The following is a 26,649-nucleotide window of genomic DNA, read 5'->3' on the forward strand; positions in this document are numbered from 1 at the left end:
CAGTAACCACACAACTCCCCCTGCTCTCAGCCACACTCATTAACAGAAAAGGAACTAAATAACCCATGACTTCATGTCTCAAAAGCAGGAGCAGTCTGAGGTCTTGTCACACCACACTGTCCCTTGCAGGGCACACCAGAGGGACACAAATGTCCTGGGGCAGCAGCCACACACAACAGCCTCCCCTCCTGCTGGTGCTGCTGCCAGAGATACAGGCACAAATGTTGATGGAAATGTTGATGGAAACAGGACGTGGCTGAGAAGCTTCTTACAGGTTTCCTGAACTAAAGATAAACAGCTATATTAGTCATTCCTTTTGAATTTTTCTCTCCTCTTCCCCCAGTAATTACACTGGAATTGTAGGCAGCAGATGGAATTGCGTTACTGATGAAGAGTTAGTAAGGTCCAGGGACAGGCTGTTCCCTTCTTTGGTGCACAAACAGAGGACAGGCCTAAACCACATCTCTAACTTTAGTCACAACACACAGGAGCACGAGAACAGCCACTTCCCAAAGTGCTTGTCCACTCAGGTACCAAGATCACCAAAGCTCTTTGTGAGTGTAGTTTGCCTTGATTAGGTTATATCCACAAAGCTGCTTTGTGCCATATGGGACAACTACCCAGCTACCTCTTCTAAGAAATTATCTCTTTTTCCTCACTCCTTCCTTCCTTTCCTTCCTTCTGTTTGCCCAAACTGGCCTGATGCTGACACACCCAAAATTTTCAGCCCCATCAAGTGAATACAAACAAATAAATAAATAAATAATGATTAAAAAGCAGGCTGTTTCCTTTTTCATGCAAAGGCCTTTGTCCTTGGCTAAAAATGTCTCTGTACTAATATAGTAACAGCATCCTCTCTATACCAAGGCTGTGACTATATAGGGGCACACGGAGAGCAGTGAAAGTAGGATTTTTAAAGCAGAAAAAAGTGAACTGCTAAAAATAAGCGAATGCTGAACATCTGTTTGGAGAGCAAACAAAGAGCTGCAAAACCCAAACAATTCACAAGAGGGCCCAGCCAAACGAGAGCACCAAAGGCACATAAATTATGGCCCTGGTGTTATGGACACACAAAGCTGCCCCCGTCTTACAGCAGCACCTGTTTCACCCACAGGCCCAAATGATGATCTGCAGCCCTTCAGCTTCCCCCTCCAAGCCTTTCCACATCAAATGAAACCATTTTCAGAGACACTTTGACCAGTGAGTGTCATTCCCAACACTAAAGCAAAGCTTGCCATCAACACACCAGGATTTCTGGAAAAGCTCTGCTCTCCATCCTTCACAAAGCCCTACCTCCACTCCTACTCTGACAGACCTGCAGAAATTGAGGCAAGGGAGCACAGAACAGAAACCCTGTCCAAAATACAGACTTTCTGTTCATTCTGAGCTCTCCAGCTTAACACTGCATCAACTGGGGTTCATGTGTCAACTCATGGGACTTTCATCACCTCAGACGTGAAGCAGCTACATCAAAACCTCTCCACAGCTCTTATTAAAACAAGATTATCCATTAAATTTTTTTCTTAACTAGTAATATTTTAATGGTTGCAAGAAGAATACTACCAAAAGGCCCAAGTCTTCTCAGTGCACAATAAACTATACATTGACCAGTATTTATCCTGTGGAGTTTTGAAACCTCAAAAATAATTTTCTGACTATCTGTGTGCACAGATGTGGGTACTCCCTTTTGTGCTGCCAACACTGAGAAGTACAGCCCTAAACACATGCAGCAAGTGCCTTCTAAGCTGTCATTTTTTTCCTGGGCATTTGCAGGTTTGGGATTTTTTCCCCACAAGCCAGGAAAGAAGCACCAGGGAACAGACACTGCTCAGAAGTGTTTCACACCTCTAACCTGGAACCCAGCTAAGCTGTGGTCTTGTACAGACAGGGCTCTTGTTTGCCTTCTCTACCTTTCCAACCCAAACATTCCTCATGCAGCACAGAAGTCCTGTTGCAGAGCTCTGCACCTGCACAGTAAAGAGAAAGCTGTGTCTGGCCAAAACTTCTCCTACAGCAACATGTACTGGCAAATCAGAGTGAACTTGGCCTTTCACTGCTGGACAAAAATGCCTGGCAGAACCGACGGTGAACTTTTTACCTAATTCTTTTCAGGGCACTTCTCTGCAGATAAATAAAATCTTACTGAGCAGATGCTAGCATGTTGTCCCTGATCAATACGTTACCAGCAGGAGAGAGGCAGTCAGTCACCCTCAAGAAGCCAAACAAAGATAGAGTTTCCTGACTGGACAGATGGAGGGACAACCTGATCTCTTACTCTGCCCTGCCATCTGGAAGCCATTTAGCACAAACTGACCCCCATGATGTATGCACCATTATTTTTCCCTAAGTGCACGCTGTCTGCATTATGTGATGCCCCTAATGGGGAAATTCACAGAAGCAGAAGCAAATCTAGTAAATACCTAAATATTTTGGGGGAAAACTCTTTATGATTGCACCTTACTGCAGGCAGACTGGAATAACACCATGGCACTCAGGAGCCCCTGTAACATTTCCATTTTGCAGAAGTACCCAGCAGGCAGCACAGAGACATCACAAGTGTGTGCACTAGGGAATTGTATCCAGCCACAGTGAAATGCAGTGGTGCACTGCTTCTACATAAAATGCCAAAAAAAACACCCAGAGACTTTAATAAGATTATCTTACTTATATCAGCAATAATCTGCTCCATTACACAGGTGAATTGTTGAGGACAGATAAGGCAATGACATGAAAGAAAAAAAACATCACTGAGGCTCTTCCTTGGGTAAGAAAAGCCCAGTCCTGCTGTGTGAGCATAATTCCACGTGTTTTAGCACTTTCATTTGCTACCAACATTATGTTAGCAGCTCAGGACCAAAGCCCAGGGAAGTCAGCAGAGCTGCTGCTGCAGGAGGAGCTGCACCAGGACTGAACACACAGGAGTTAAAGCAGGGGTGCAGCTGCACTGATTTAACCCCTCCTCTGCCAACCAGCTGCCACCTGGGGGTGGGCACAGTGGCAGCCTCTGGGTTTTCTACTGCTGGGACAGCAGGAAACCCCTCTGCAAGGCTCACAGAGAAGATGGCAACCTGGACAGAAAAGACAGGTGAAGGAGAATGGGTAGGCTTTCATATCCAAAGCTGCGCACGGATGCAAAATAAAGGAGTAAGGAAAACAAACAACACTGACAAGAGTTAACTTGTGCAGCACTTAAAAAAAACCAAACCAAACAAAAGAGTTCAAACCAACAAACACAGAAGCAGCACTCACAGTCAGCTTCACTCCAGTTGACCCCAGTGTATTTCTCTGTCAGTTTCCTCTGTTTCAGGAATCGGAAAACTACCTAAATCCAACGTGAAATACCCCTGGTTTGCCACTCTTTAGTGCTGAACCCTTGCAAAAATCCTTGCAGCTCCCTCAAGGTCAGGATTTGGAAACAACAGCCAGATCCTGTGGTTGCTGCACAGTCCCTGTGCCCTCACCCCTACTGGGCTCAGCCACCCTGGATGGGGCAACCACAGCTCAGCACCAGCACAGCCTGTGCCACTGGGGTGGAGCAAGGAGCCCCGAGACACCCTTCAGACATTAACAATAAAACATTTAAAAGGCACAAGTTATGAAGGAGATCAAAAGAAAAGGTATAATATAATTAACTCGAAATTCCAGATTCATGTGAGAAAGCAAACAGAGTGAATTCATGAGGTTTACAAGAAACAGTGAATTAAAGCACTCTGAGACTGCTCTCCCTAAATGTTTAATCATAGACAGCTTGTGTGCCTTTTTCCCTGCAAACAGCAAATTATCAGCCCAGGGGCACGCAATTTTCTGTTCCAGACTGTAGTCCAAAGCCCATATACAAATCTTTCTGGCACTTTTGGTGCATTTTTCATGCTTCCACATTCAGAAAGTAGTTCACAGCTCCACCTCAATTAATGCTCACTCTTTTCTAACTGCCTCACTACTATGGCCAACAATCCATTAGCAAGAAAAGCAGAATCCACAAAAAAAAAAAAGCATCAGTAACCCAATTACATTTGTTAAAAACAAAAGAAACACAACTCTTTGAGTAAAAACTTACAAGAACAGAAAGAAATCCACATCATTAGCTTCCCACTGTAAGCTTCTCTAGATCATCTTACTCTGACTGTAGGAAAAAGTTTGTTTCTCACAGACTCTCCCAGCCAGCATTGGTGACTAACCAGCTTGGGGACTGGTGGCAGACCAGGACAGGCTGAACAGCAAAGTCACCCAGCTTTTAAGGTGGATTGAGCAAACCACACAAGGTCCCTTCAGCCTTTGATGGTGTATTATTGTGACTTCAGCTAACAAATGTAATGCTAGCTTAAATATACTGTGTGTGTTTACACTCCACTGAGCTCCCGGTGACTGAAGGGTACACACAGCCTACAAGGCTTCCTCTATTGTTCAGATAAATTTATATGCCCGAAGATCCTGACAACCCCACTACCACCAGCACAAAGAAGGCAACAGTTTCCCTTCTCAGTGCAAGCAAAGGCAGACAAAAAGGCCAGAGTCCAACAGAGATACCTGAATGCTCTATAATCAACATTATACTGTTTAAGAACTTCTCACAGAAAACGCTCCAAGGATTAGTTATCTTGTACTAATAAAAAAAAAAAAAGTACATGCAACTAAAAAAACACAGGGCATATATTGCACCTTCACATGTCACAACCCTCCTTTGTGCTGAAGTGATAGAATCTCAGGGAAGGGTAAACAGAATCTTCTTTTGAAGGTTTTGACAAGGGGGGGGTTTAAAACTGCGCTGATAGAGGCAGACTCAGCAAACCCATCAGCAACTGGTCCTAGCAGACATTTGCCCATGCAAGGAGGGTGACAGCAGCTCCTCAGGCAGTGCTGAGCTCCTGGTGCTCCACTCCCCCGCAGCAGGGAGCAGTGCAGGCACTGCCCTGCCCCAGGGCACAGCTCTGGACAGTACCTGGCTGCAGTCAGCTCAGCAGCTCCCACGGGGACAGCATTTCCAGAGGCTGCAGACACAGCTGAGGGATGCTCACAGGGATCCAGGGGAGAAGCCAACTGATTATCATCACCTGGCCCAGGAGGGCTGTGGAGAGAAAAGACAGAGAGAAAGGCAGCCTTTAATGTCTCAGTTTTTGCAGAATTACTGTTGTTTACCCTTCTGAATCCCTGGACTTGAGCATGAATGAGCTAACTTGTGTGTTAGGGAACACAGAGAAAGTTTTAATCTAAGTCGCTTTTGTTCCCACAGGACTGAAGTCTCTGGATTTTTGTCTGACTTACAACTGCAGGAGCAATGAGACAGTACAACCCAACAGCAAATGAACCCCATTGTGCTTCTGATTATGAAAAGCAAATGAGAAATGGAACTGCAGCTTGAACAAGAGAAATGACAAGATTCCCTTGCTCAGAAACCACATAAAATAGAGGAGCTCGATGTTGGATTTCACCTGAGCTGGGGGAGGGGGCGCTCATTGGTGGGGGCACAGAGTCAAAGGTGTCCAGGTGCAGTGGAGAACACACAGGGAGACACCCAGCCTTGTCCCATTCCTGGGAAAAGCAGAGAGCCCCTGAGTACCTGCAGCTCGGGACTGAAGAAAACCATTTGGAAACACACTGCTGAATCAATAAGGAAAGGAGCCTTGCTCCTTGAAAAAGAGACTTTATTTTTAAGAGACACCAAACCATGAGAACCCCTCAAAAACAATGTTTTTGCTGCTACTTCAACCTGACTTTGCCACGTGACCACCCAGAGATCAGGGCCCTGCAAGCATCAGTTTTCCCTAAAATTCACCAAAATTCTCAAGCAATTTGTAAACCATAAAGTGTGACCTTAAACTGCTGATGCAGTTTCACACTGCCCTGGATCCCTTCTCTCCATGTTGTTTCCTGTACTACCTAGTGAAAACAACACTGAACACACGGGGATGGCACCATACCCAGATGGATTTGAGGTGCATAAACTCAAAACTGTCACTTGGCATTTGCAATTCCAGCTGATAAATACAAAGCTCTAAATCAGAGAACTCAGCTTTAAGTGATTACTATACTACCTAACTTCAAATCCAGAGATCCTGGATGATTCCCTGCTGTAATTTAATTTTGAATCAAAAAACACAAGAAAGAGTTTAATTTTATTATAACCATGTCAGTGTTATGCTGGTAATGACTGAAGGCTGCCATGTCAATGTACTCACACTTCCCATATTTTATCTAAAGGATTCTCTAACATGTTCATGTGGGAAAAACAATTACAACTCTGAGCAGTTGACTGCCCACAGATTCTCTGGTTTAACCACACCTGAGGGCTCTGCCTGTTGTAGGGACCTTTGAGCCAAGGTGTTTACAGGTTCTAAAGTCCTCTGGCTCATTATCATAAAGAGACTGGTTTTCATTCATTACTGAGTTGCAGCTGGGGTGTCCCCTCTGCTTTGCCTTAAAATGAGTCTTTGGAAAGTAGATTTTGACAACAGCACTTGACAATTTCTTTTTATGTTCATAATGAGTGAACTGAGGAGATGGGCAGGTTTGCTCCTTGCTGTGACAGAGCTCTAAGGCTATTCCTGTAAACACCTAGAAAGCAAAGCACAAGCCCAAACTGCAACTGAAACTGCTGTGCCCCAACCTGGTGAGAAATGTTTGCTCCTCACCACTGCACAACCAACTCCTGGACAGGGATTTTCATAGTTTATGGACAAAGTAACCTGAAACTCAGGCCTGGGGAGGTGATGGAGAAGCTGCTCCTTGCCAAGCCACCCTGCTCTGTGCTCCACAAACAATGAAACCATCCACGAGCTGCTCAAACGAGTTCCACAAGTGACATTCCTGGGAATCACAACTGCCTTTGGCTCTCCAGGGCCTGCCACCAGGTCCCTGCTGTCACCCCTCTGCAGCCACCAGCCTCTAAGGCCAACTTGTTGCAAGAACTGAGCTCCATAAAAAGGCCACAAGCTTTTTCCATTCTGTTGCCTCAGCTCTGGGTCGAGCCTGGAAGAGGATCGACATAAAACTGCTTCCAAATTCTACTTATGACAAGCATGACTGAAATAGTCTGCAAAGGAAAATACCTCACAGTTTAACAAGCAGTTGCTTACCAACAGCTGCAGTGAGCACACTAAATTCAGCCCCAAGACCACGGGGTTCAGTCTGTTATTAGTGTGTCACAAGAGAAAGACACTGCCCATCAAGTGTCCTTAGGCTCTTGAGTTTCACAATTTCACTTTTAAGGCCTCTACTTAGCCTTGAAAAGAGATTTTCCAAGTCACTGTTAGAAGGCAGGTATGCAAATAAGTTTCAGGCAAAGCTGGACCCACAGTATTCATTATATATCAACGAACATAATGAATTCATAGACTTCATAAACCTGTCTAATTTCTTCTTAAACACAGCAGATCTGACTCTATGTGAGAAGGCTTCAAACCAAGGCAGAAATTTAAAATACACAGAGGGCCACAACTTGGCACACGTGGACAGAGACAGCAAGTGCTGGGTGCCCTGGGTCTGTTTGCTGCTCTCCTCCTGACATCCCTGAGATGCAGTCCTTAAACCCCTAATTTCATAGGAAAGTTATAAAACACTCTGATACTGGTGCTGGAGACAGAAGGCAGCTACAGGTCTTGGCATTTACTCCTTGTCCATGTTTTTCCAATCAGGAGAGCTGGATGAGGCTCCCTTTGAACAGTCAACAACAGCTCCAAGTTTACTCCAAGGGAAACCAATAAGCATTTCAAACTCTGCTATCTCCCAGTCCCAAACATTTGGCTGCTTTTAATGAGATAAGAGCAAGACTTGTGCATCCTGCTCTTATTCCAGAAATCTCTGGAAAATGGCACCAACAACCACGAGGCAGGACTGAGCTCTCAGTGCTCTCACCACCCACTCTTTTGTTTACTTCAGGACACAAGATGTTCTCACTGGGTACAGCAAGCTGACAAACAAAATCCTTTACATTTCATACTTGGCTTTCTAATACCTTGGGCTAAAGAGTCAAATTTTCCAGCCTCAGTTTACCCATACATAAGGAAAAGTATTAATCAGTCCCAGAAAAATACTGAGAGAATTTGTTCTTTCTGTTCAGTTCTTACACTGCAATTCTTTGGAAAGGAAAAAGATCTAGCAGCACCTACATCAGTTTCAAATTCATTCATTCAAACACACTGTACCTAATAAAATTTGATCCATTAATTCTTTCATAATATTAATTTTCTCACAGTTCAGTTTGCAGCTTATCTCTTGCATTAACCATATTCACTGAAATAAACTTGGTGTCTAGAAAAGTCAAAAATAACCTGTTGCAGTAACTCTATGTCCCTTTGGTATTTCTGTTCTTTAAAAGTATTTCCATGCTTACTGGGACTTCTGTCAATGATTCAGCAGAGAAGGAGGTAAGAAATTATTTCTCATATAAGAAAACAACACTACAAGTATCACTTACTAAAACTAAACTTATTTAGGGAACAGCTCAGACCTCCTGAATAAGATACAAACAAAGCATTAAAAACAAACAAACTCCTCTTTTCTTTCTCTCCTGCACAACTACTTATGAACTAATTAAAAACCCACTTAAATATCAACAGCATTTCAGGAAAAATATGAGATTCTAAGATTAAAATGGGAAGTGTGGCTTTATTTCCCAAGGAACTAAGGGAACATCCATCCTCACAGGACAAGTCCATTAAAAGCTCAGACACAGCAATGACTGCGGGTCACTTCTGCTGGTCACTGTGCTTAGATTTAGCCAAGGTTTTACTTTTACCAACTGAAAACGCACTCACAGTCAAAAGTTCAAGTTTTGGGCAATACACTGCCTTTTGTAAAGCCAACAAAAGACCTACTTATGCATTTAAATATGTGATTTTGGAAAAATCTCTCAAATTCCATACTCTGAAGAAGAAACTACGCCGTAAGTGCCTCGCACCAGCACTTTGTATTTAGGCTCAGCCTGGGCCAGGCTGAGTCCTGCTGAGCTGGAGCTGTGCAAACACAGTAATGAAGGTATCCAAGAAATGAACTGGCATGTGTTAATTAAAAGCAAATAAAATCCCTGTCAGACAGGGGGAACACGAGTTTGATGCCCAGTGCATGGCAGCAGAACTACACTTCTGGAAAAAAGGCGCTGCCACCAAGAGACCAGAACCGGCTCCTGGGGGAATGATTCCAGATTTCCACGGTGTTCCTCTGAGCAGGACTCGAGGAATCAGCAGAACAGGTCTGGGTGCTGGGTGACAGCGCCTGGAGCACGCAGGGAGGGTGGGGCAGCACCTGAGTCACACCTGTCCCCAAGGGAGGGACCTGCCACCAGCCTGGCTGGCCACAGGCTCCGGACACACGGCTGCGCTTCCAGCAACAGGAGAGTCCCTTCCCTTCCAGCACAATTCCATCCCAACAACACCACAAAGGCAAACAAGCACGGGAGCTGGCTCTGGAGACATGAAATCGTTTTTCCAAGGCTTCCTGAAGGCAATCCCCAGCTGTGGAAGGCAGCCCAGGTGTGCAGCAGCTGGCAGTGCCCGCAGGTAACTCCCGGTGTTCTGCTGGAGCTGTCAGGGACTGTGCACTGGCATTCTCAAAAATGCATTTTTCTGGCACTTGTTGTGGAAACCCTGACAAGATAGAGGAGTTATCTTGGCAGGGGATGGGGTTTAGTCACACGTTACCTGAGGTCCTGCACTTCCTCTCTCACCCAGCCCTCCTTGCTTAGAAACCCCTTAATTTCTGTAACATATGCACTCAGATTGATTAGCTGTAACAATAAAATAGATTTTTTTTTTTTTTTTGCTGGAGTGTTCTACATTACTGTGATTGCATTAAAACTTAGGGTGAGTTACTACATTAAACAAACACAATTATATTAGATTCAAATACTTAAAGGCACTGAAACATGTGTTACAGCACTACTTCCTTCGCAAACTAAAAGAGGGACAGCAGAAAGCCACATAAAAGTGTCAGAAGTATAAATCACGCCTGCACAGGATGAATAAGCATATTTGCTGTAATAACTGTCAACCATTAAAAAAAAGCCCATCACGAGCAGCTTTTAGGGGCTCGGAAGGGCTCAAAAGGGCTCTCGGTCACGTCCTGATGTCACTGGAGCACGACTGCAAAGTTCCCAAATTCCCAAAGTTCCCAGCCAGCAAACCTGAAGCAGAAGTTCCTCAGTACAAACAACACACACAGAGTCTCCTCCTCACTCGAGCAGAAACCCCAAACCCAGCCAGAAACCAGGGCAGGAGCCACAAAACCATCCTGTTTTTTTCTTTTTGGAGGGGAAGAAAGAAGACTTAATCCCGACCCAGAGCTGGAGGCAACGCTGTGGGAGCGGGAGAAACAGCTTCCAAAACTCAAAAAATTAAAAAAAAGAAAAAAAATTAAAAAGGAAAAAGGGGGGGGGGGGGGGTTGTGGAAATAACTTTCCCACTCACAAGTGTCTACTCACCAACGCCAGGAAATAACCAGCAGCGCTCCTGCCCGCAGTCATCCTCGCCGTGAGCACAACCCCCCGGCGCAGCCCCTCGCTCGGCCACCGCCGCCCTGCGCTCCCAGCATCGCGGCCGGGCACCGCCAAAGCCCGCTGCCTCCGCTGCTCCGGGAGCCCACAAAAGGCCGAGGAAGAGGAGCCCGGAGCTGCTGCCGCTCGCAGGCTCCTCCCATGAGGCTCCCCGAGGAAAGGCCGGAGCGGCCGCGGTGCCGCGCCCGGGTCCTCCCCCGGCGCGCCCGGGGCAGCGCGGCCCCCGCAGCAAAGGGGCGAAAACAGCCAGCGGCGCCGCTGACCGCTCACACCTGGCCGGCTTCCTTTTTATTTAATTTTTTTTTTCCCCCCCTCTCTCCCCGGTTTTACGGCGGGATTTCAGAGTTTCCATCCGCTGGAGGGGAGGGGATGTGGAGAGATTAAATTACGGTGTGCGTAACGCTTAAAGCACACACACATAGCTCCCAAGGCTTTAAAAGTCACTTAAGAAAAGCCTGGTTTAATTGATGGTGTTTGGCAACTTTTTTTTTTTTTTTTTTTTTGAAGTTTCAGTTGTTTTGCCCAACTTTAAATAGAACTTTTTTAAATGCTTTCAGGATGCTGACATAAAACTTTTTAACAGCTTTCACTGAAGCATTATGTGTTTATAGCTAAACAAGTAACAGTTTTCAAAAATCTAAACCAAACCATTTTTAATCCTGGCTTAATTGTTGGGTTAAATTCCAGCTCCTAAAGTCACCCAGGTTTTCTCATAGGTTTCTTTACCTGCCATCTTTATAGGTTAACCTTCTTTCTCATGGATTTCTTTACCTGCCTTCTTATAACTTCCTTTACCTGCTTTCTTACGAGTTTCTTTCTTTCCATAGGTTTTTACCTGTTTCCTCACAGGTTTCTTCACCTCGAAGAAAATGGAGCAATTTTAATTAGTTGCCAGCCCTTACTAGTCTCTTGGGTTTCTTATGGGTTTATTACAACACAAAAGAAGGGCTTTAAGGTAATTAAGTCTGCATGGGGATACCCCAAATTGTATATACGAGCTGCCAGCACCCAAGGAATTAATTGAGTCTCTCCCCAGAGAGATCGTTATCATGTTTATAACACACCATACAATATCCATAAGCTTCATATCTCTCCCACAGCAAGAGAGTTGGTAGATTGGGCATTTGGTAAGCAATAGAGATATTTTGGATAAAATGCTGGGGTTACAGAGACTCAGTTTAGCTGAGTTAGTTTCCCAGCTGACTCCATGCCTCCAAACTCCTCAACTGTGGTGCCAGCCACATCTTGGGTGACAAAACTAACACTTCCTCTTCAGAGCTCAGTCCAGCCCCTAGCAGGACTGAGCATCTCCTTTTAATATTAAGGCACAGTAATGATACCTCATGGACTTCTCAAAGCACCAATTCAGAACTGGGCTGCAGCGGGGAAAATGTTCAATTTTTTAAATTCTTTTGTTAAAGAAGTCAACTATTCCCACTTCTAGCCCTTGTCTGATCTTTTATAAGCAAAAAGAGGCAACAGATTTTTGTTCAGGTAAATTTTGTGTTAGAGGAGAATTTTCCCATCTGGCCTGAAAGCAGAAGACAGGGATTTCCCCTCCACGTGCTCATCGCTGCTTTTAACAATTCAGATACCTGAACAGGAAATAGAAAACTATACCAAATGATCCCCAGATACCAAATCAGACACTGTAATGGGTTAAAATGCTGAAAGACGTGTAGTGCCAGCACCGCTGCAGGGCATGGCTTTTCACTGTGCATGGTGTGGGGAGAGCTCACTTGGCTGCAGGAATTGGAGCCAGCAGCACCCACTCTGACAGCAAGAGTTAAGATGAGCCTCAGAGTTAAAACTTTCTGGGACAGCATCTCTATCATATCCTGCCTCCCAAGCAGTAGGAAACCAGCCATGGAAAAATTTACTGTGATTTTTGATACAGGTACAAGGGTCCAGTCCCCCTCTCATTTTGGGGGAAATTAACCTCTTTTGCCATCTGGAAGGCATTTCACAAATAGCTTCTGCAGGTATAACTGCCCTGGGTGGGGGGGAAACCCTGCAAAGAGGACGATTCATTAAAATAAAATTTAATTTTCTTTGTGAGCAGCAGTCTGGCACAAAGCCATGGCCACAGACAAGCCATGTTCCTGCTAACAGAACCGAAGCCAGCATTTTTGGAATAAATGCTCATTTTACTCAAACAACATGCCTCTACCTGTTCATTCCTTAGCCTTTTGCTGTGCCAAACCCCTTTGACCTACCGTGAAGCAATTTCAAGCCACCTTTGTCACAGAAACATTTCCAGTTGTCTCCCAGTGCCCTCTGCTATTTAAATGTGGGGACCTGATAGGCTGAAACTCCAGGAACAGCGTGCTCAGGTGTGCCTGAGCTACCTGAACAGAGGGCTTGGGGAGTACAGAGGGAAACAGCTGAAAAACAACAGGAAAATAAGAGATAAGCGCCCAGCAGGCAATGACAGGGCAGGGGTGGCTGGGGCAGGGCAAAGAGCTGCCAAGGAAAGCCTTGCAAAGGTTTCTCTGGAGGCCAGAGCTGGACCAGAGCAGCTGATGAGAGGGACTGGGAGCAGGAGACATCCCACAGGATGGCAGTGCCAGAGTCCAAACCCTTCCCTGGCTCCCAGGGAAGCACTGCAAGGAAAGTCCAGAAAGCATCAGGATGGCACGTAAAAAATGTAAATTGTGGAATCACACATTGGGCTGGGCTGGAAGGGACATTTATAGGAGCCACTCCCCTGCCATGGCAGAGACACCTTCTGCTATCCCAGGTTGCTCCAACCCTGATCAGTCTGGCCTTGGACACTTCCAGGGATGGGGCAGCCACAGCTTCTCTGGAAAACCTGTTCCAGGGTCTCACCACCCTTTCAGGGAAGAATTTCTTCCCTGTATCCAATCTAGCCCTGCCCTCTTTGTTTTTAAAGCCATTCTCCCTTGGCCTATCACTACATGGCCATGCAAAAAAAAAAATGTATGTGTGATTTTTAAATCATTCTTTGTGAAAACTTGGTGCCCATTTTAAGACCCTTCTGCAACAAAATAATATAAATATACTTCAGTTTTAGAATAAAACAGGAGTTTCTTGTTTGCATTTCCTAACCAGAGGTTCACAGTCATTCACTCTGCAAAACCACAGATCCAATTAACCGCAGAGAGCCTGGCTGAGATACCAAGCCACGTCTGTAACAAACACCTGAACTTTATATTTCCACTTCTTTCCACATACAAATTGCCCACAACCATCATTTTGGTGGTGGCTGAAAATTAGGTTGTGCATTTCCCAGCAATTTGTCCTGGAGAGGCTTTAGGATGGCTGTCTCTTTAAATTCCCAGCCTTTCACCCTAATCTAAAGGAAAGTTTAGTGATAACACATTACATCTTGGAGGATGAAAGTGATGGGAAACTGTCATTTTGCAAATTTCCAGTTAAGTAAGACTGGTTTTTAGAAAACCCTAGGCTAGACTCAAAGCCTCACAAATACCAACGATAACTTCTCTAGCAAACCAAGTTTATTTGGAGTTTCTGCCAGAAGAACAAGATTTGGAGAATGGTAGACGTAATATAAGTTTCATGTACCATCACAACATTAAAAAAAAATAAAAAGAGAAGATGTGGAAAATTTTGGAGACTTTTAACTATTCAGCTAAACTAACTCTATCTTTTGAGTGTTTAATGACATCGTTAGGAAGGGAAAATGGAATTTTTAAGTGTCTATTTATTATTTTTCCTTAGTTGTTAGTAACTGAGCGATGTATTCATGCTTTTGCTTCCATTCCAGGAAACAAATCCAATCTTCTCTGTCTGCTGCAGAGTTATTCTTAGCTGGCTTTGATATTTCTATCAGCTAGGAGAGCATAACAATGTTATCATGGTTACAAATTCCAAAGATTTTACATAAGCTCTTGAGTGCCTTAAAAAAAATAAAAAAAGGCTTTATTGATTACACTGTTTGTGCTTCAATAGCCAAAGCAGCTAGGAAAAACAGTCTGGAGAAGAATTTAAAAAAAGCAGTTTGATGAGTTTCATGGAGCACATGCTCCATGTTTTTCAGATCACCATGGACAAAGATAAGCCAAGACTGACAAGCTGGAGGCTGGGAAACACCAGGCCAATGAATCACTTAAATCCTACTTGCCTACATGCTGCCCGTCTTCCTAATTTGATTTTTTTTTTAATCTGTTGAAACAATTAGACAATTTGCCCTCTTATTTAAGCAGAGGACAGCTGTGGGTGTGGTGCTTGTAGGATGGTCTGGGTGGAAAAGGATGGCAGGACAGGGCAGAATTCTCCCTGGCTGAGCTGCCAGAGGCTCAGGGCCAAGTCCTTTGCTGGGATCACCCCAGTGGAGCAGATTTTGGGCCAGCACTTACCCCCTTGAAGGGCAGGCTGCAGCCTCTCCCACAGCTGTCTGGAAAGGAATGTACCAAGAGGGAAAGCAAGTCAATTAGTGAAATTAAATTGGAAACAACCCTGTGCAGTCCTGGGGCACTTTTGGACAGCTGGTTATTTCACTGAGGACGGTGGATACCGAACTGGGGAAGGGGAAGGGTTGAGCCTGGCTGAACAAAGAGGAGGTGCCAGCACATTTCAGCAAGGAGAAGGAGGTTCCCATCACATTCTGGGGCTGGTCCTTGCCCTCAGCACAGGATGGTGGCAATCTGCATTTCACAAGGGCCTTAGAATCCAGAGCAATCACACCTTTGATTGCAGCAATTAACAATTCTGCACTTATTACTGCAATTTGAGAGGGAGAACAACTTCTAGGCCAAAGAGAATATAAGAATTAAGCTGTGAGGTGGGTGTACATGAGCAGGCCCAAACAGATCCATACAACTTTTTTTTTTTTTTCCAGGGTACCCAGATGTTAGGGAATTGCAATAACTAAAAAATCCCCTCTTGTTTTTAGCAATGCATCTGTGGATTTCCACACACCTGGACCAGTATAAGATAGGCTCCAAAGAATCAACATAAAAGACAGGAGGAAAAATAGAAAAGGGTAATGCAAGAACTATGGAATTCTAGCTCTTCATCCCTGTGGCTGTACTTCTGTTTTCAGAGATGCCCTCCATGGGGTTTAAAGCTGGAGCTAATCTATTTTGCATATTCTATTAGACAGAGGGACCATGGAAGAAGCTCCATGGTATATCCAATTTTCCAAGGAGCCAGAAGATATTGTGTTGGAACAGAGAGAACAGGGGTTCTGTAAAATGCAGAAATGATTTTGAGAAAACAGGCAGATTACTTGGAAGAAGCAAGGTTGAAAAATACATCTGGGGAAATCTAATTAGGAGGAAAAAAGTAATCTGAAAGTAATTTTTATTTTCTGAGGAAAGAAGACAAAAAATTATGCTAAAATTCCTGTCCAGACATTGGACAAAGTATGTCAGCGTCCATGCTGGATTTGCTCAGCAAATTTCTGTATTTGATTAAATAAATGTAATGTCTTGAGGAACACAAGGATGTGTGAAAACAGCAGCTCATGTATCACCCAGCCATGTCAATACCTACCTTATGAATGTGTGGCATGGTCTCACATACCTGGTTTTTCACTGGAATGTGTTTTGAATACAACAGGACATACTGTCCAATCAGCATTTTATAAATACTTTACAAATTTCATAAATACTTCAACGCTGCCTAAACCAGAGGTCAGCTTGATCAATGGAATTCATGAGAGTAGCTGGCAAAATTCCCTTTCACTTCCTAGAAAGAATGGGAGATGTCTGTTGGGTAAGAGCAAAGTTATCTTAATTTTTACTCTTCTGTGAATAGAAAAATACCAAACTTCAATATCGCAGTCTTCGCACAGATGAAATTCCCACAGAACTGCCCATCCTGTTAATTCAGTTCAGGACTGCAGGCATCTCCACAGGCACAACTGTACTGACAGCTGCACCTTCTAAGGGTGACAATGACAGTAAGAAGGGAGGAAAATAAAGAGAAAGAATTCAGATACAAAGGAAGAAGGGCAGGAGAGATAAATGACCTGATTAATTTTGTGCATTTCATTTATGTGTAAATCACCTCCAGCTACTTTTCCCTTTGCTTTGTGAGCCTGAGATGCTACACAACTGAATCGATTTTGAAGTTAAAAAACAGGGAAATAAAGAGCTGCACAAGCAGTGTTTTGACAAGTTTCCTTTTAACTCCAAACTCTCGTTTTCAGATGCTAACAAAGCAAAGCCTTAGTGCTCAAAACCCACTTGCCTGATGTGAAAAGCAGTTCTATATTCCCCACCTCATCCAGCAAGACTGTTAAAATATTTAATGCTGTATTTGTCATCAGACAAAAAAAAAAGACCAAGTCATATTTACTAAGGAGTGAACATTCTTTTTGGAGTTACTGAACCTGCCAATTTTTAATGGCAAGAACAAAGAATGAAGCAAATCCAAAAGTATGTCTGGACCAACTTTAGAGATCTTGTCTGACCTATGCAGAGGACATAAGGAATGTTTTTCAAGTAGTTTTGCTGACTCTAACTGCTGCCATGGACTTCCCATATAAAAATATTGTTTTGATTGGTAAGTGATGGGAGTCAGTGCAGCAGAACTCTGCATTCTCTCAGAGCACGGGTGTCACTGCTTGCAGTGTGTTCACAGCTCCCTGTGCTCTTCCCTGACTGCACTCCCAGCCCAGCTGAGCCCCTGAGCATCTCTGGGAGTCTGGAACACCCTGAGGCTTGTGGACAAACCCAGAGTTCTGCCAAACCAACTCATCAGCCACCCCATGCAATGTGCTCTCTGCACCTGCACATCTGGGAACGGCTTCACAGCCTCCCCTCAAAAATCTCCCTCAGTACTTTTTCCAAGAGACAATGCCAGCCACTTGAAGTACAACAGCTTATCAAAAAATCCATCCCACCTCTAAACATCCCTACAATTTTGCCATAATTTCCAACTTTTTTTCACGCTCTGCCCAACATCTGTCACAGTCCGTGGTGCAAACAGGAGCATTTCAGGGACTTAGGGACTCCCTCCATTCTCCCTCCATAAAAGAAAGATGTGTAGGTTACATTACACATATGTGTGTATCAATTAAAAAAGGAGAAAAAAACAAACAAACAAAAAAACCAACTTAAGTCCTGATCTTCCTTTCCAAGTAAACCTCAGACAGAAAAGTGAAGCAAATGGAAGCCTAGTAAGTGTGAATAGTGACATTTTGATGCCCAAATGTGGCCATTAGGAATACAGGTTTTCTGTTATTGACCTGGTAAAGACAGTTAAAACAGAAAGTTAAAAATCAGAACGAGTTGGGTTTTTTTTGTTTGTTTTTTTTTTTTTAGTCTTTTTTCTGTGCTGACAGGCAGGTTTGCCAAAATCCAACTCTTCCCTGCTTCTGCTACTAGCACAGCTGTAGATCCACAAGGAAGTGTGGCTTCAGCCACAATCTCCTTTCCAAAAATGACTGTCCTTTTTGGTGAAGATTTGCAGGGAAGTGATTGGTGCTGTACTGCTGCCTGCAGACATAAGGGCTCTCCTCATCAGCTGACCAGAGCTGCCCCCCTGAAGGTGGTGGGGGCAGGAATCCCTGCAGGCAGTGCTTGGATTCACTGTTCATCTCAAGACCAGCCTCCTCCCAGGGCACAGCCACTAAGGGAAGAAATTCCTCTCTTTCCTCTCCAGGAAGAAATCCCAACAAGAATTTAAGAGTCAGATCACACAACTTTACCCCCTCATGCACAATTCAGTGGGGTTTCAATATGAGGGATCTTGTAAGAGGGGGAGTTATACAGAAGTGGTGGGAGGGGAAGAAAACAAAGCTGAAATAATTCAGAACCTTCTCCTTCTCAGTAAGAAGGTTCTAAATGGTTCTCAGAACCATCTCCTTCTCCTAAACATAATTTACTTCTTATTAATATTTATTTTGAGAGCTGGGGAGGAATCTTTCTCCCTGGAGTTCTTTATATCAGGTCCTTATCCTCAGAGCCAGCTCTTAGAAACGTGCACCTCATTTTGCATGGCTGTAGTAGCTTATCCTCTGTAAGGATGACAGGGCAATAAACCACTGCAAAGCACTCAAGGCTTTGTGGCTGACATACACAGCATATAGAATACACCTTGAAAATCAATGATACAAACAAACCCAGTTTTAATCTCAGAGGAAAACTGGACTGGTCAGTGTATAGGACCTGAGGAAGACAGACCAGCGTGCTCAGCTAATGCTCTCTGCTTCTTTTTCTGTGATACAAATACATATTGCTCTAAAAATGAGCCTGACCAGAGCAGAGGCTCCTCTGGACGTCTGAGAGTCCCCAGCCTTTTGGACAGCCACAGTCCAAAATGAGCAGCTGCCTGTTGATGCAAACCCTCACGCTGGAAAAACAGGTGATAATGAATTCTTGAAGCATATGCAAGCATTAAGCAACCACTCAGTGAATTGTCAGCAGCTGTTTCAAGAGCCCTGCCCTGCCTGCCACAGGTATTTATTTAAAGTATGGTACCCACCCTGATATGAAACACATGCACAGACTTATGCACTGCCCTGAGTCCCTTATGGCTCCTGAGCCAGCCCCTGCCAGCAATTTGTTTGGGAATTTCAAAGCTACCCACTGTGAAGCTTCCCATTGTATGAAGGGAAGCAAACAAAAAAGGAAGGACCTCAAAAGAAATAACAGGGTCTAATTTTCTTGTCATTTTATAGACAGATCCTTCAAGAGAAAGTCATATAGCTGTCCTGGTCTCCAACACTTCTAATATTTTTCTAATATGCATTCTGCTCACACAATTAGATGGCATTCAGCCTCCATCCCAGCAGATAGAACTCCCCCACATTCTCACCACAACTGAACCTCTTCAGGAATTTTCACTTACAATATGGTTTTATCACCTCAGCCTTGAAGGAATGTGGCACTGGAACATTTTTCCTCATTGGTCAGTTAGTGCCATCTATGTTTTTGGGATTACTTAGAAAGATCCCACCCCTGCAGACCATTCATTGGCATTGTCTGATACAGTTTAGCTTTTCCCTGTGCCCTGCTGTTGTCTCAGCCATTGCTGCCTCCTCTGATACAGAAAAGAGAGGGATAGCGTGCAAGGAAGTTCTGAGGTTACAGAGGAAGCAGTAACGTGACTAGATAAAGGGAAATCACCTGTTCTAAGATCATAATTATCATGAATTAACTGCATATCAAACTAGGAATTCAAACAGCAAAGTAGAAGCTCATTAAAAAAGAAAAAAAAAAGTCTTAACTTTATTAAAGCAGTTACTGCTAGGTTTGGAAAATAAAAATAAATAAAACAAAAAAACTCTGAGGCTCCAAAAGTCCCAGCTCAGAAGAATTCACATCTGAAACAACTCCGTGTCATTAGAAACACTGAATAACACGGTGATCAAAGGCACTGTCAGTGCAATTATATTGTACAGGAGGATAAGAGGGAGGCCCAGACAACTAACTGTGAGTAATTGGGTTACTCCTTAGGCTTGTTTTTAAACACTGCACTACACCATTTGAATGCTACAGGTCTCATTTAACTGGGTCACCAAAACTGAGGCAAAAGTCTCCTAACTTAAGGCTAGGAAGTGCTATTTGTATGCCTAACTTCAGGCTACGAGGTGAGAACACTGGGAAGCAAACCCACACAGGTATGGACAGGAATCTGGCCCAGCAGATGGAACAGCTCAGAGCTCTGCTCCTCAGCTCTCAGGACCTCTCTGTCCTTACAGATATATATATACACATTTTTCCACGTAATCCACATTTAGAAGCAACATATATTTAAGATAAAGTTAAGAACAGAGTAAGTGACATGCCCTCCCAAACTGCCCAGACAACGGGCACCTGCCTGGAAAATTGCAGCCCTCTCCAGCCCTGGGCTCCTGCCAAGCATTTCACGAAGTAATTCAAAGTAAATACCTTTCAGTGGGTAATCCTGCCACAGCCATATCTCGAAGTTCACTGAGGTCAAGGTTCTTAGGCTCAGTTAATGCAAGCGGTGATAGCTTTCCTTTGGCATCCTGGAGGGAGCTTTCGTGTTCTGAATTCATCTTGCTTGGCTCATTTTCAGCAGCAACAAGACCTGCACGTGCAGAATGCTCGCCCTGCTCCATCACAGGGAGGACTGGAGAGTGATTTTTGTACAGGTCTGCCTCCTGCTCCTCAGAGCTCGTGTTTATAGCTAGGTCTCCCTCAGCAGTGACTAACATCCTTGCAGTACCAGTTTCAGGGATGTCTCCACTTTTTTCATGACCTGTCCTTGCTGTGCTTAACACTGTGTCACCATTCTCTTTCACATCTCCCTCAGTCATACTGCCAGACTCTAGTTTACAGTCACTTTGCAAGCAATCATCCTGGCTTACTTCAGTTTTTAAGTAATCTATTAACCCATGCATGGTCACTTTCTTTTCTTGCTCTGCATCTTGAGAATTTCCCGGTGTTTCCAAGCATTTCCTATTTACTGCTTCGTCCTGTATCAGCTGCATGTCACTCTGAGACCTAATGTCATGCACAGAATTGCTGTGAATGTTTGCCTCCTGTTTTCCCTCAGGTGACACACTGAAATTGTCTGGCAATTCTTCATGGTTGTAAGATCCTCCCGGGACAAGCGTCGAAGCTGCCATGTCAGAGATGCTCTTGGCAATGTCTGCATCACCGTACTCACTTTTCTCCTGCTCATTTGGCTTAGGATCCTGGCACTGTGCAGCAGGAAGACTTATATCCTCTTCAGAGGGAACTGGTTCTGCATTGCACTTTGTAATTAAGTTATTTCCCTCTGTGGCAGCAGCATCTTCTACGTCCCTCCCCTGTACATCGCCTGCAGAGATAACAGCTCCGGTGGGCTGCTGCTGGCTGTCGGAGCACGCAGGGAAGTTCTCAGCTGCTGCCCCATCAAATGAAGCTGGTCCTTGCTTCTTTATCTCTAAGCTTATTAGTGATTCAGGATCAACGCCACCAGCACACACGCCCTCCTCTCTTTCCATCTCACTGCTCTCAGTGGGTTTGTCTGGCTTTTGCAGATTTTCCGGAGCTCGTTCGGCAGATGGAGCGCCATCCAAGCCAGGGACCACTTCTAAACAGCCAGAGGGCTGCCTGCTTTCCTCAGGGTCCTGGAGACTTGCTGGTGGCAGCCCTGCCCCTGTGTTTTCTTGTTGCAGAGATCTGCCCTCGGCAGCTTTGCAGGAAATCTCAGTAGCTAAAGACAACTCTTGCCCCTCTGCTTCTGAGGTGCCCTCGGGAGCTCCTTCGCCCGCCCTGTTTGGTTCTGAAAAGTTCTCAGCACCACAGAGTTCTGCTGTGTCCTTGGCCACTGGATTCTGCTTGAAGCCTGCATGGTTTTCAGTCAAAAGTTGGGGTAATTCAGCACTCAGTGTGCTGTGGACAGTTTTTTTAAAAATCTGGCTGATGTGCTCCCTGAAGTCTGGGATGCTGGAGCCAATGTCCAGAGAGCTGCAAGTCAGGGCTTCATGCTCCTTTCCAGAGTTCTCTGCAGACTGCTCAGAAACACTGATGTCTGCCCTGGTTATGTTATTATTCTCTTTTGAAAGCTCTTCCATTTTTTCTGAATTCCCAGGTTTCTCTAAGATCTTACCATACTTGTCATCTACGCAGATATTGGTTGCAATTTCCTCATTACAGCCTTCTCGTGATGATGAAAGGCTCAGCAGCTTCCCTTCTGTAGTAGGGAGTGCTAACAGGGACTCTGCTGAACTGTCACTTTGCTGTTCTTTGAAGTTTAGCTCACTTTTTGTTTTTTTGGATTTAATTGCAGAGATCTCTTTCTTCAGCTTCTCAGAATTGAAGTGTGATAAGTTTCCAATTCTTTGCCCTACATTCAAAGTCTCTGACAGGGCAAACATTCTGTCTCCATCACCCTGAAAACTTTGGTCTGGGCAGTCTTTTTCACTCACACACATATTCCCTGCAGAGCTGTTTTCTGAATTTGCTGCTTTACCTGTGCTTACCCTGGGTGAGGGACCTAAGGCTGCTGACACCTGAGGACCTGGGAGACCCTGCAAGTTAGAGTTACCTTCTAAGGTGTTTTGGGATGCTACAACTTCCAGCTCATTGTTTAGTGATCCCCCCCCAGTATCCTTGTCCTTGTTGTTTCCAGGTTGCTGGCTGGGATGGCTGAGTGCAGAAATTGTAAAATCTGCTTGACAATAACCAGGCTGCTCTGTTGCATTTTGAATGCAGCTGGATTTATGTGAGTCATCAGTGGGAATTACTTCCCTGTGTGCCTGTAATGGTGAAGGATATCCCTGTGCCCCTGGACTTGTATCGGGCTTTCTATTGCTTGTTTCTGGGATAGAAATACTGTCCTCACAACTCATCTCCATGTTTCCATTTTTCTGGATGACTCCCCCATCAGCAGTCAGTATATTTTTGGAGTTTTTTGCCATTAATGATATTTTCCTTTGCATTTCTGGACGACATATTTGGGGATCATTTTTCTCAGAATGATCAGAAGTATGTGCTATTTCTGTATCTCTTGGCAAAGCCTGTGATATGTTAGTGGTACTTGCTGAATCCTGTGTCCCTGGAAGAGTGTTTACAGCAGCAGCACAGCTTCCACCAGCATTATCCTCTCTCCTGCACACGCTGCCTGGCTGCTCATTCTTTTCAAGTTCTTTACAAAACGTGTCTCTCTGACATGCTGCTTCATGCTGCCTCGCTGAGATCAAAGAATTATCACCCTGCTCGGGCTTGCTTGAGTTTTGCTTACTGCAGCACTTCTCTTCTGCCTTGAGATGGGTTTTGTTTTGCTCCTTGCAATCTCGCAAATTAAGCGCGGTCACACCAGAAGTGTCGTGCCCGTGTTTGCTCACGTCCTCAGCTCTGCTGTCATCCTTGCCCTGTTCTTTTGGCCTGTCAGAGCCACTCTGGGGCAGTGCTGGACCTGGCACAGGAGAGTGTTTGTCAGGGTTGTTTGAAATGTCCGGAGGTCTTTGTGGCGTGTTGCTGTGATTGTCTCGGTCCAGCCACTCGGGTTGTGGTGCCCTTGCTTTGTGCTGCTGATCATCTGCTCTGCTGACAGCTGTCAGGCTGCTCTGGTGCTCCTGCTGTTCAGGCTCTGTATTTGAACTCCAGCCACTGTCACCAGCAGCAGACAGCGACTGCTCTGCTTGCTCTGCCTGGGGAGGAGCTGTTGGAACATCTTCATTTTCCTGCCCCTCTGGCACACGGCGCTCCAGGACCTCTGAAGAGCTGCACGTGTCCCTCTCAGAGGGGCAGTTGTTTGCAGTGGCATGGCTGTCACCCCTTTCCTCCATGTGAACTTGGTGATCAGTAAGTCCTGAAGGGGGTTCTGAACGAGCCATCTGTGCATTTCTCTGACTTTCTGCAGCCACTTGCTCCAGCTGAGTCTGCACATCCGATTTACATTTACTTTTCTGAGCCAAATCTTCATCCTCCACATAACTTTTCACTGCAGTTTGGTGCTTCTCTTGTTGAACACCCTCATTTTGATTTCCATGCCCAGCACTGCTGTGTGCTGCTGCAGGTTCCTGCTCCGGATGTCTGTGAGGTGCCTTGGTGATGTGACTGTCCTGTTCTTTGGTTTCCAGAGCCTGTGAGGCCTCCTTGGTTTGTTCCATGGTCCTTGCCAAGTCATTTAAAGCCTGGAGATCGAGTTTTAATTCGGGCATTTTTGCACTTTCTCCTGACTTGCTGGAGCTCTCAGGCTTTTCTTGACTCTCAGCTTTGGGTTCAGATTCCAGCACAGCTTCTCTAGCAAAAGCCTTTTCCCACGACTCATCCTGCTTACTCTGCTTAATATGATTGTTCCCAGGGTGGAGGAGCAGTGAACTGTGTGCACCATCCAAACAAACCTTTTCAGTCCTGTTACAGCCTGACTCGTCCCAAGTTTTGCCTTCTGCCTCAGTGTTAAAGCAATCAAAACTCCCTGGGCATTCCTCCCTTGCCAGCTGCAGTGAAGCCACGAGCTTGTTCTCCAGGCCATCTGGGACAGCTGTTTTCTCTTTGCACATTTGTTGTTCAGGTTCACAACCACGAGGCTGGGAATTGCCTTCGGGTGATTTAAAGTTACTGTCCAAATTCAAAGGCTTTCCCCCACCTTCTTCCCCCAGGTCACCTGTTGAAGTGTTTTCACAGAGACTGGATTTTTCAGGATCCAAGTGTTCCAAGAGGGTATTTTTCATGTCCTGGTGGTGGCTACTAACAGAGCTCAATAGCTGTCTTCCTGCCTCACTCAAGCCCTCAGGTAATCCACTGGTTTCTGACACTTGTGCATCCTCTGTTTTGATTCCATTTTTTCTTCCTGTTACATCCGCCCCCGTTTCTTTTTGATGCAGCTCTGTGGATCTGCTCAAAGTACTTAATGCATATTCTTCCAGTAATAATCTTTTATCTACCACTGAATTTTCCTTGGTGGGACTGATAATGCTTTCTGTTTCAGAGAGCGTGTTGCTTTCTCTAGACACATCATCAGCTTTTATAATTTCATTGCTATTGGCTTCTTTTGGGCTTTCAGTTGTGACAGCTGATTTTTCTTCTTCCTCTCTCTCAAATGATAAAGGCACACTGAAATGCTCGGCACTAACAAGCTCATCCTGCTTTTGAAGCTCTCTTTGAAAAAGGGGCTTGTTTTTTTCAGAGGCTGTTTTCACTGCTTCACTCCTCGCTGGATCTTGAGAGCCATTTCCAGGCACATATTCCCTCGAAGGCTCTTCAGGCTTTGGTACCAGGAAGAGATTTGGAGGGCTAGAAGGCAACTCTGACATTAAAGAACAGGGCTCTGATTGCTCCCTTTTGCTTCCAGATAGAGCTGGATTTGCCTCATTCCCTTTAGCTGTTGTTTCAGCCCCCATCTGTAGATTACAGATCTCAGTGAAGCCCTGAGCATTCACAATCGCTCCAAATTTTTCACCGTCTGAGCCTCCTGTTGCTGGATAATTTGGGATTAAGGTTTCCTTTTTCATTAGCAGACCCTCTCCACCATCTGTGTTCTGTCTACCTTGCTGCATTACTGCCTGCAGCTGACCTACTTCCAAAACTCCTCGCTCCTGCTCGGCCTCCTGAGCAGTACAACAATCTCCTGCTGCTTCACCCCAGGGAAATGTTCTGCCATGTGGCTCCTTCATGCCACCCAGCTGCTCATCCTGCTGGAGTGATCCTAATTCACCCAAACTCACTGCTGTGGCTCCTTGCACTGCTGTGAGTGCAGGGCTGGGCTCCAGGCGTGGCATTCCGGGCTCATTCTCTCTGGTTTTGGTACAGGAGGCAGCAGTATTGTCCACAGATTCAGCATGTGCTGATCCCTCCTCTTTGTCATCTCCTGGACCTGGTGATGGCTGTGCTCTGTCACAGTCTGAGGTGTGTGATTTGTCACTGCTGCCTGTGACAGGTTCTTTGGCACAGTCTGTGACAGGCAGGATTCTCTCCCTTGCTTCAGCAGAGCGCCTTAAAAAATCAGAGTCTGTCTGTCCTCCTTGCTCTTGCAAGGCAGTGTTCTGTCCTGTCCCCTCTGGAGACCCCGGGCTGGAATTTGGGCTGGAATTTGGGCTGGATTGCTCTTCAGCACTGTGGCTATTGATGCCTTCATTACCGATGCTGCCAACAATGGAAATGTTTATTTGTTTCATGTCAATAAAGAAGCAAAGAATAAGAAGCAAAGAATAAAAACCGTTTTGTGCCACTGATGTTTCAAAGCCATGCAGTGCATGCACTGAGAAGCTGATCATCTGCTCTCAGCAGTTAAGCTATCAGATGAATGGTGATTTAAATGCTTATTACTCTGAAGTATGCTGCCAGTCTTACCTGAGAGCCACCGTGCTCATGGCACGCGTTTTAACCATTCCAAAATCTGAGATCAGTGTGGGGAGAGGGGACACACATCCACAGACTAAAGGAGCATCAGGGGAAAAATGGGGAGAAAAAATAACACTGGGAAAACCCACAGCACCTCAAAGAAAGGCTTTTTGTTTCTGCTTCTGAGAGACTGCTTCGGCAAAGCTACACAGTAAGTGCTGTTATCTGGCTGTACTCGAGTGTGCAGCAGAAGATTAAGAAGGGCCCATCTGCTGAATGTTTTCTCCAACTAATCAGCACGGTTGATTCTCACCAAAAGGTCAGAGGGCTCACCCTGCCGAGTGTGGGATGCTGCTGTGCCACCATCTACACCCAAATGATGAGCTCATTTCATTGCAGGGTTTGATTTCAGTGCATCCAAGCTATAACCCTTGCTGTGATCTCTTTCTCCACCCATTAAAGATAAGATGGAAAAAGTGGAATCAGAGA

General features: G+C 45.0%; 1 protein-coding gene across 4 annotated transcripts in view; it reads right to left on the minus strand.

Moving 5' to 3' along the window:
- TACC2 (transforming acidic coiled-coil containing protein 2) overlaps nt 1–26,649 on the minus strand; it is a 118,299-nt gene that overhangs the window by 69,520 nt on the left and 22,130 nt on the right. For 2 of the 4 annotated variants that reach the window (XM_053983996.1, XM_053983995.1), the window contains exons 1-2: nt 20,311–20,339; nt 4,940–5,065 (exon numbers count right to left, since the gene is read on the minus strand). In XM_053983996.1, the coding sequence (XP_053839971.1) occupies nt 4,940–5,065; nt 20,311–20,339 (155 nt within the window). Of the gene's footprint in view, nt 1–4,939; nt 5,066–20,310; nt 25,963–26,649 lie in introns of those variants that run through there. The other 2 variants (XM_053983994.1, XM_053983997.1) reach the window with 2 other exon arrangements.

Source organism: Vidua macroura, chromosome 8 (assembly GCF_024509145.1).
Source record: "Vidua macroura isolate BioBank_ID:100142 chromosome 8, ASM2450914v1, whole genome shotgun sequence".
In the NCBI taxonomy this organism is placed as follows: domain Eukaryota; kingdom Metazoa; phylum Chordata; class Aves; order Passeriformes; family Viduidae; genus Vidua; species Vidua macroura.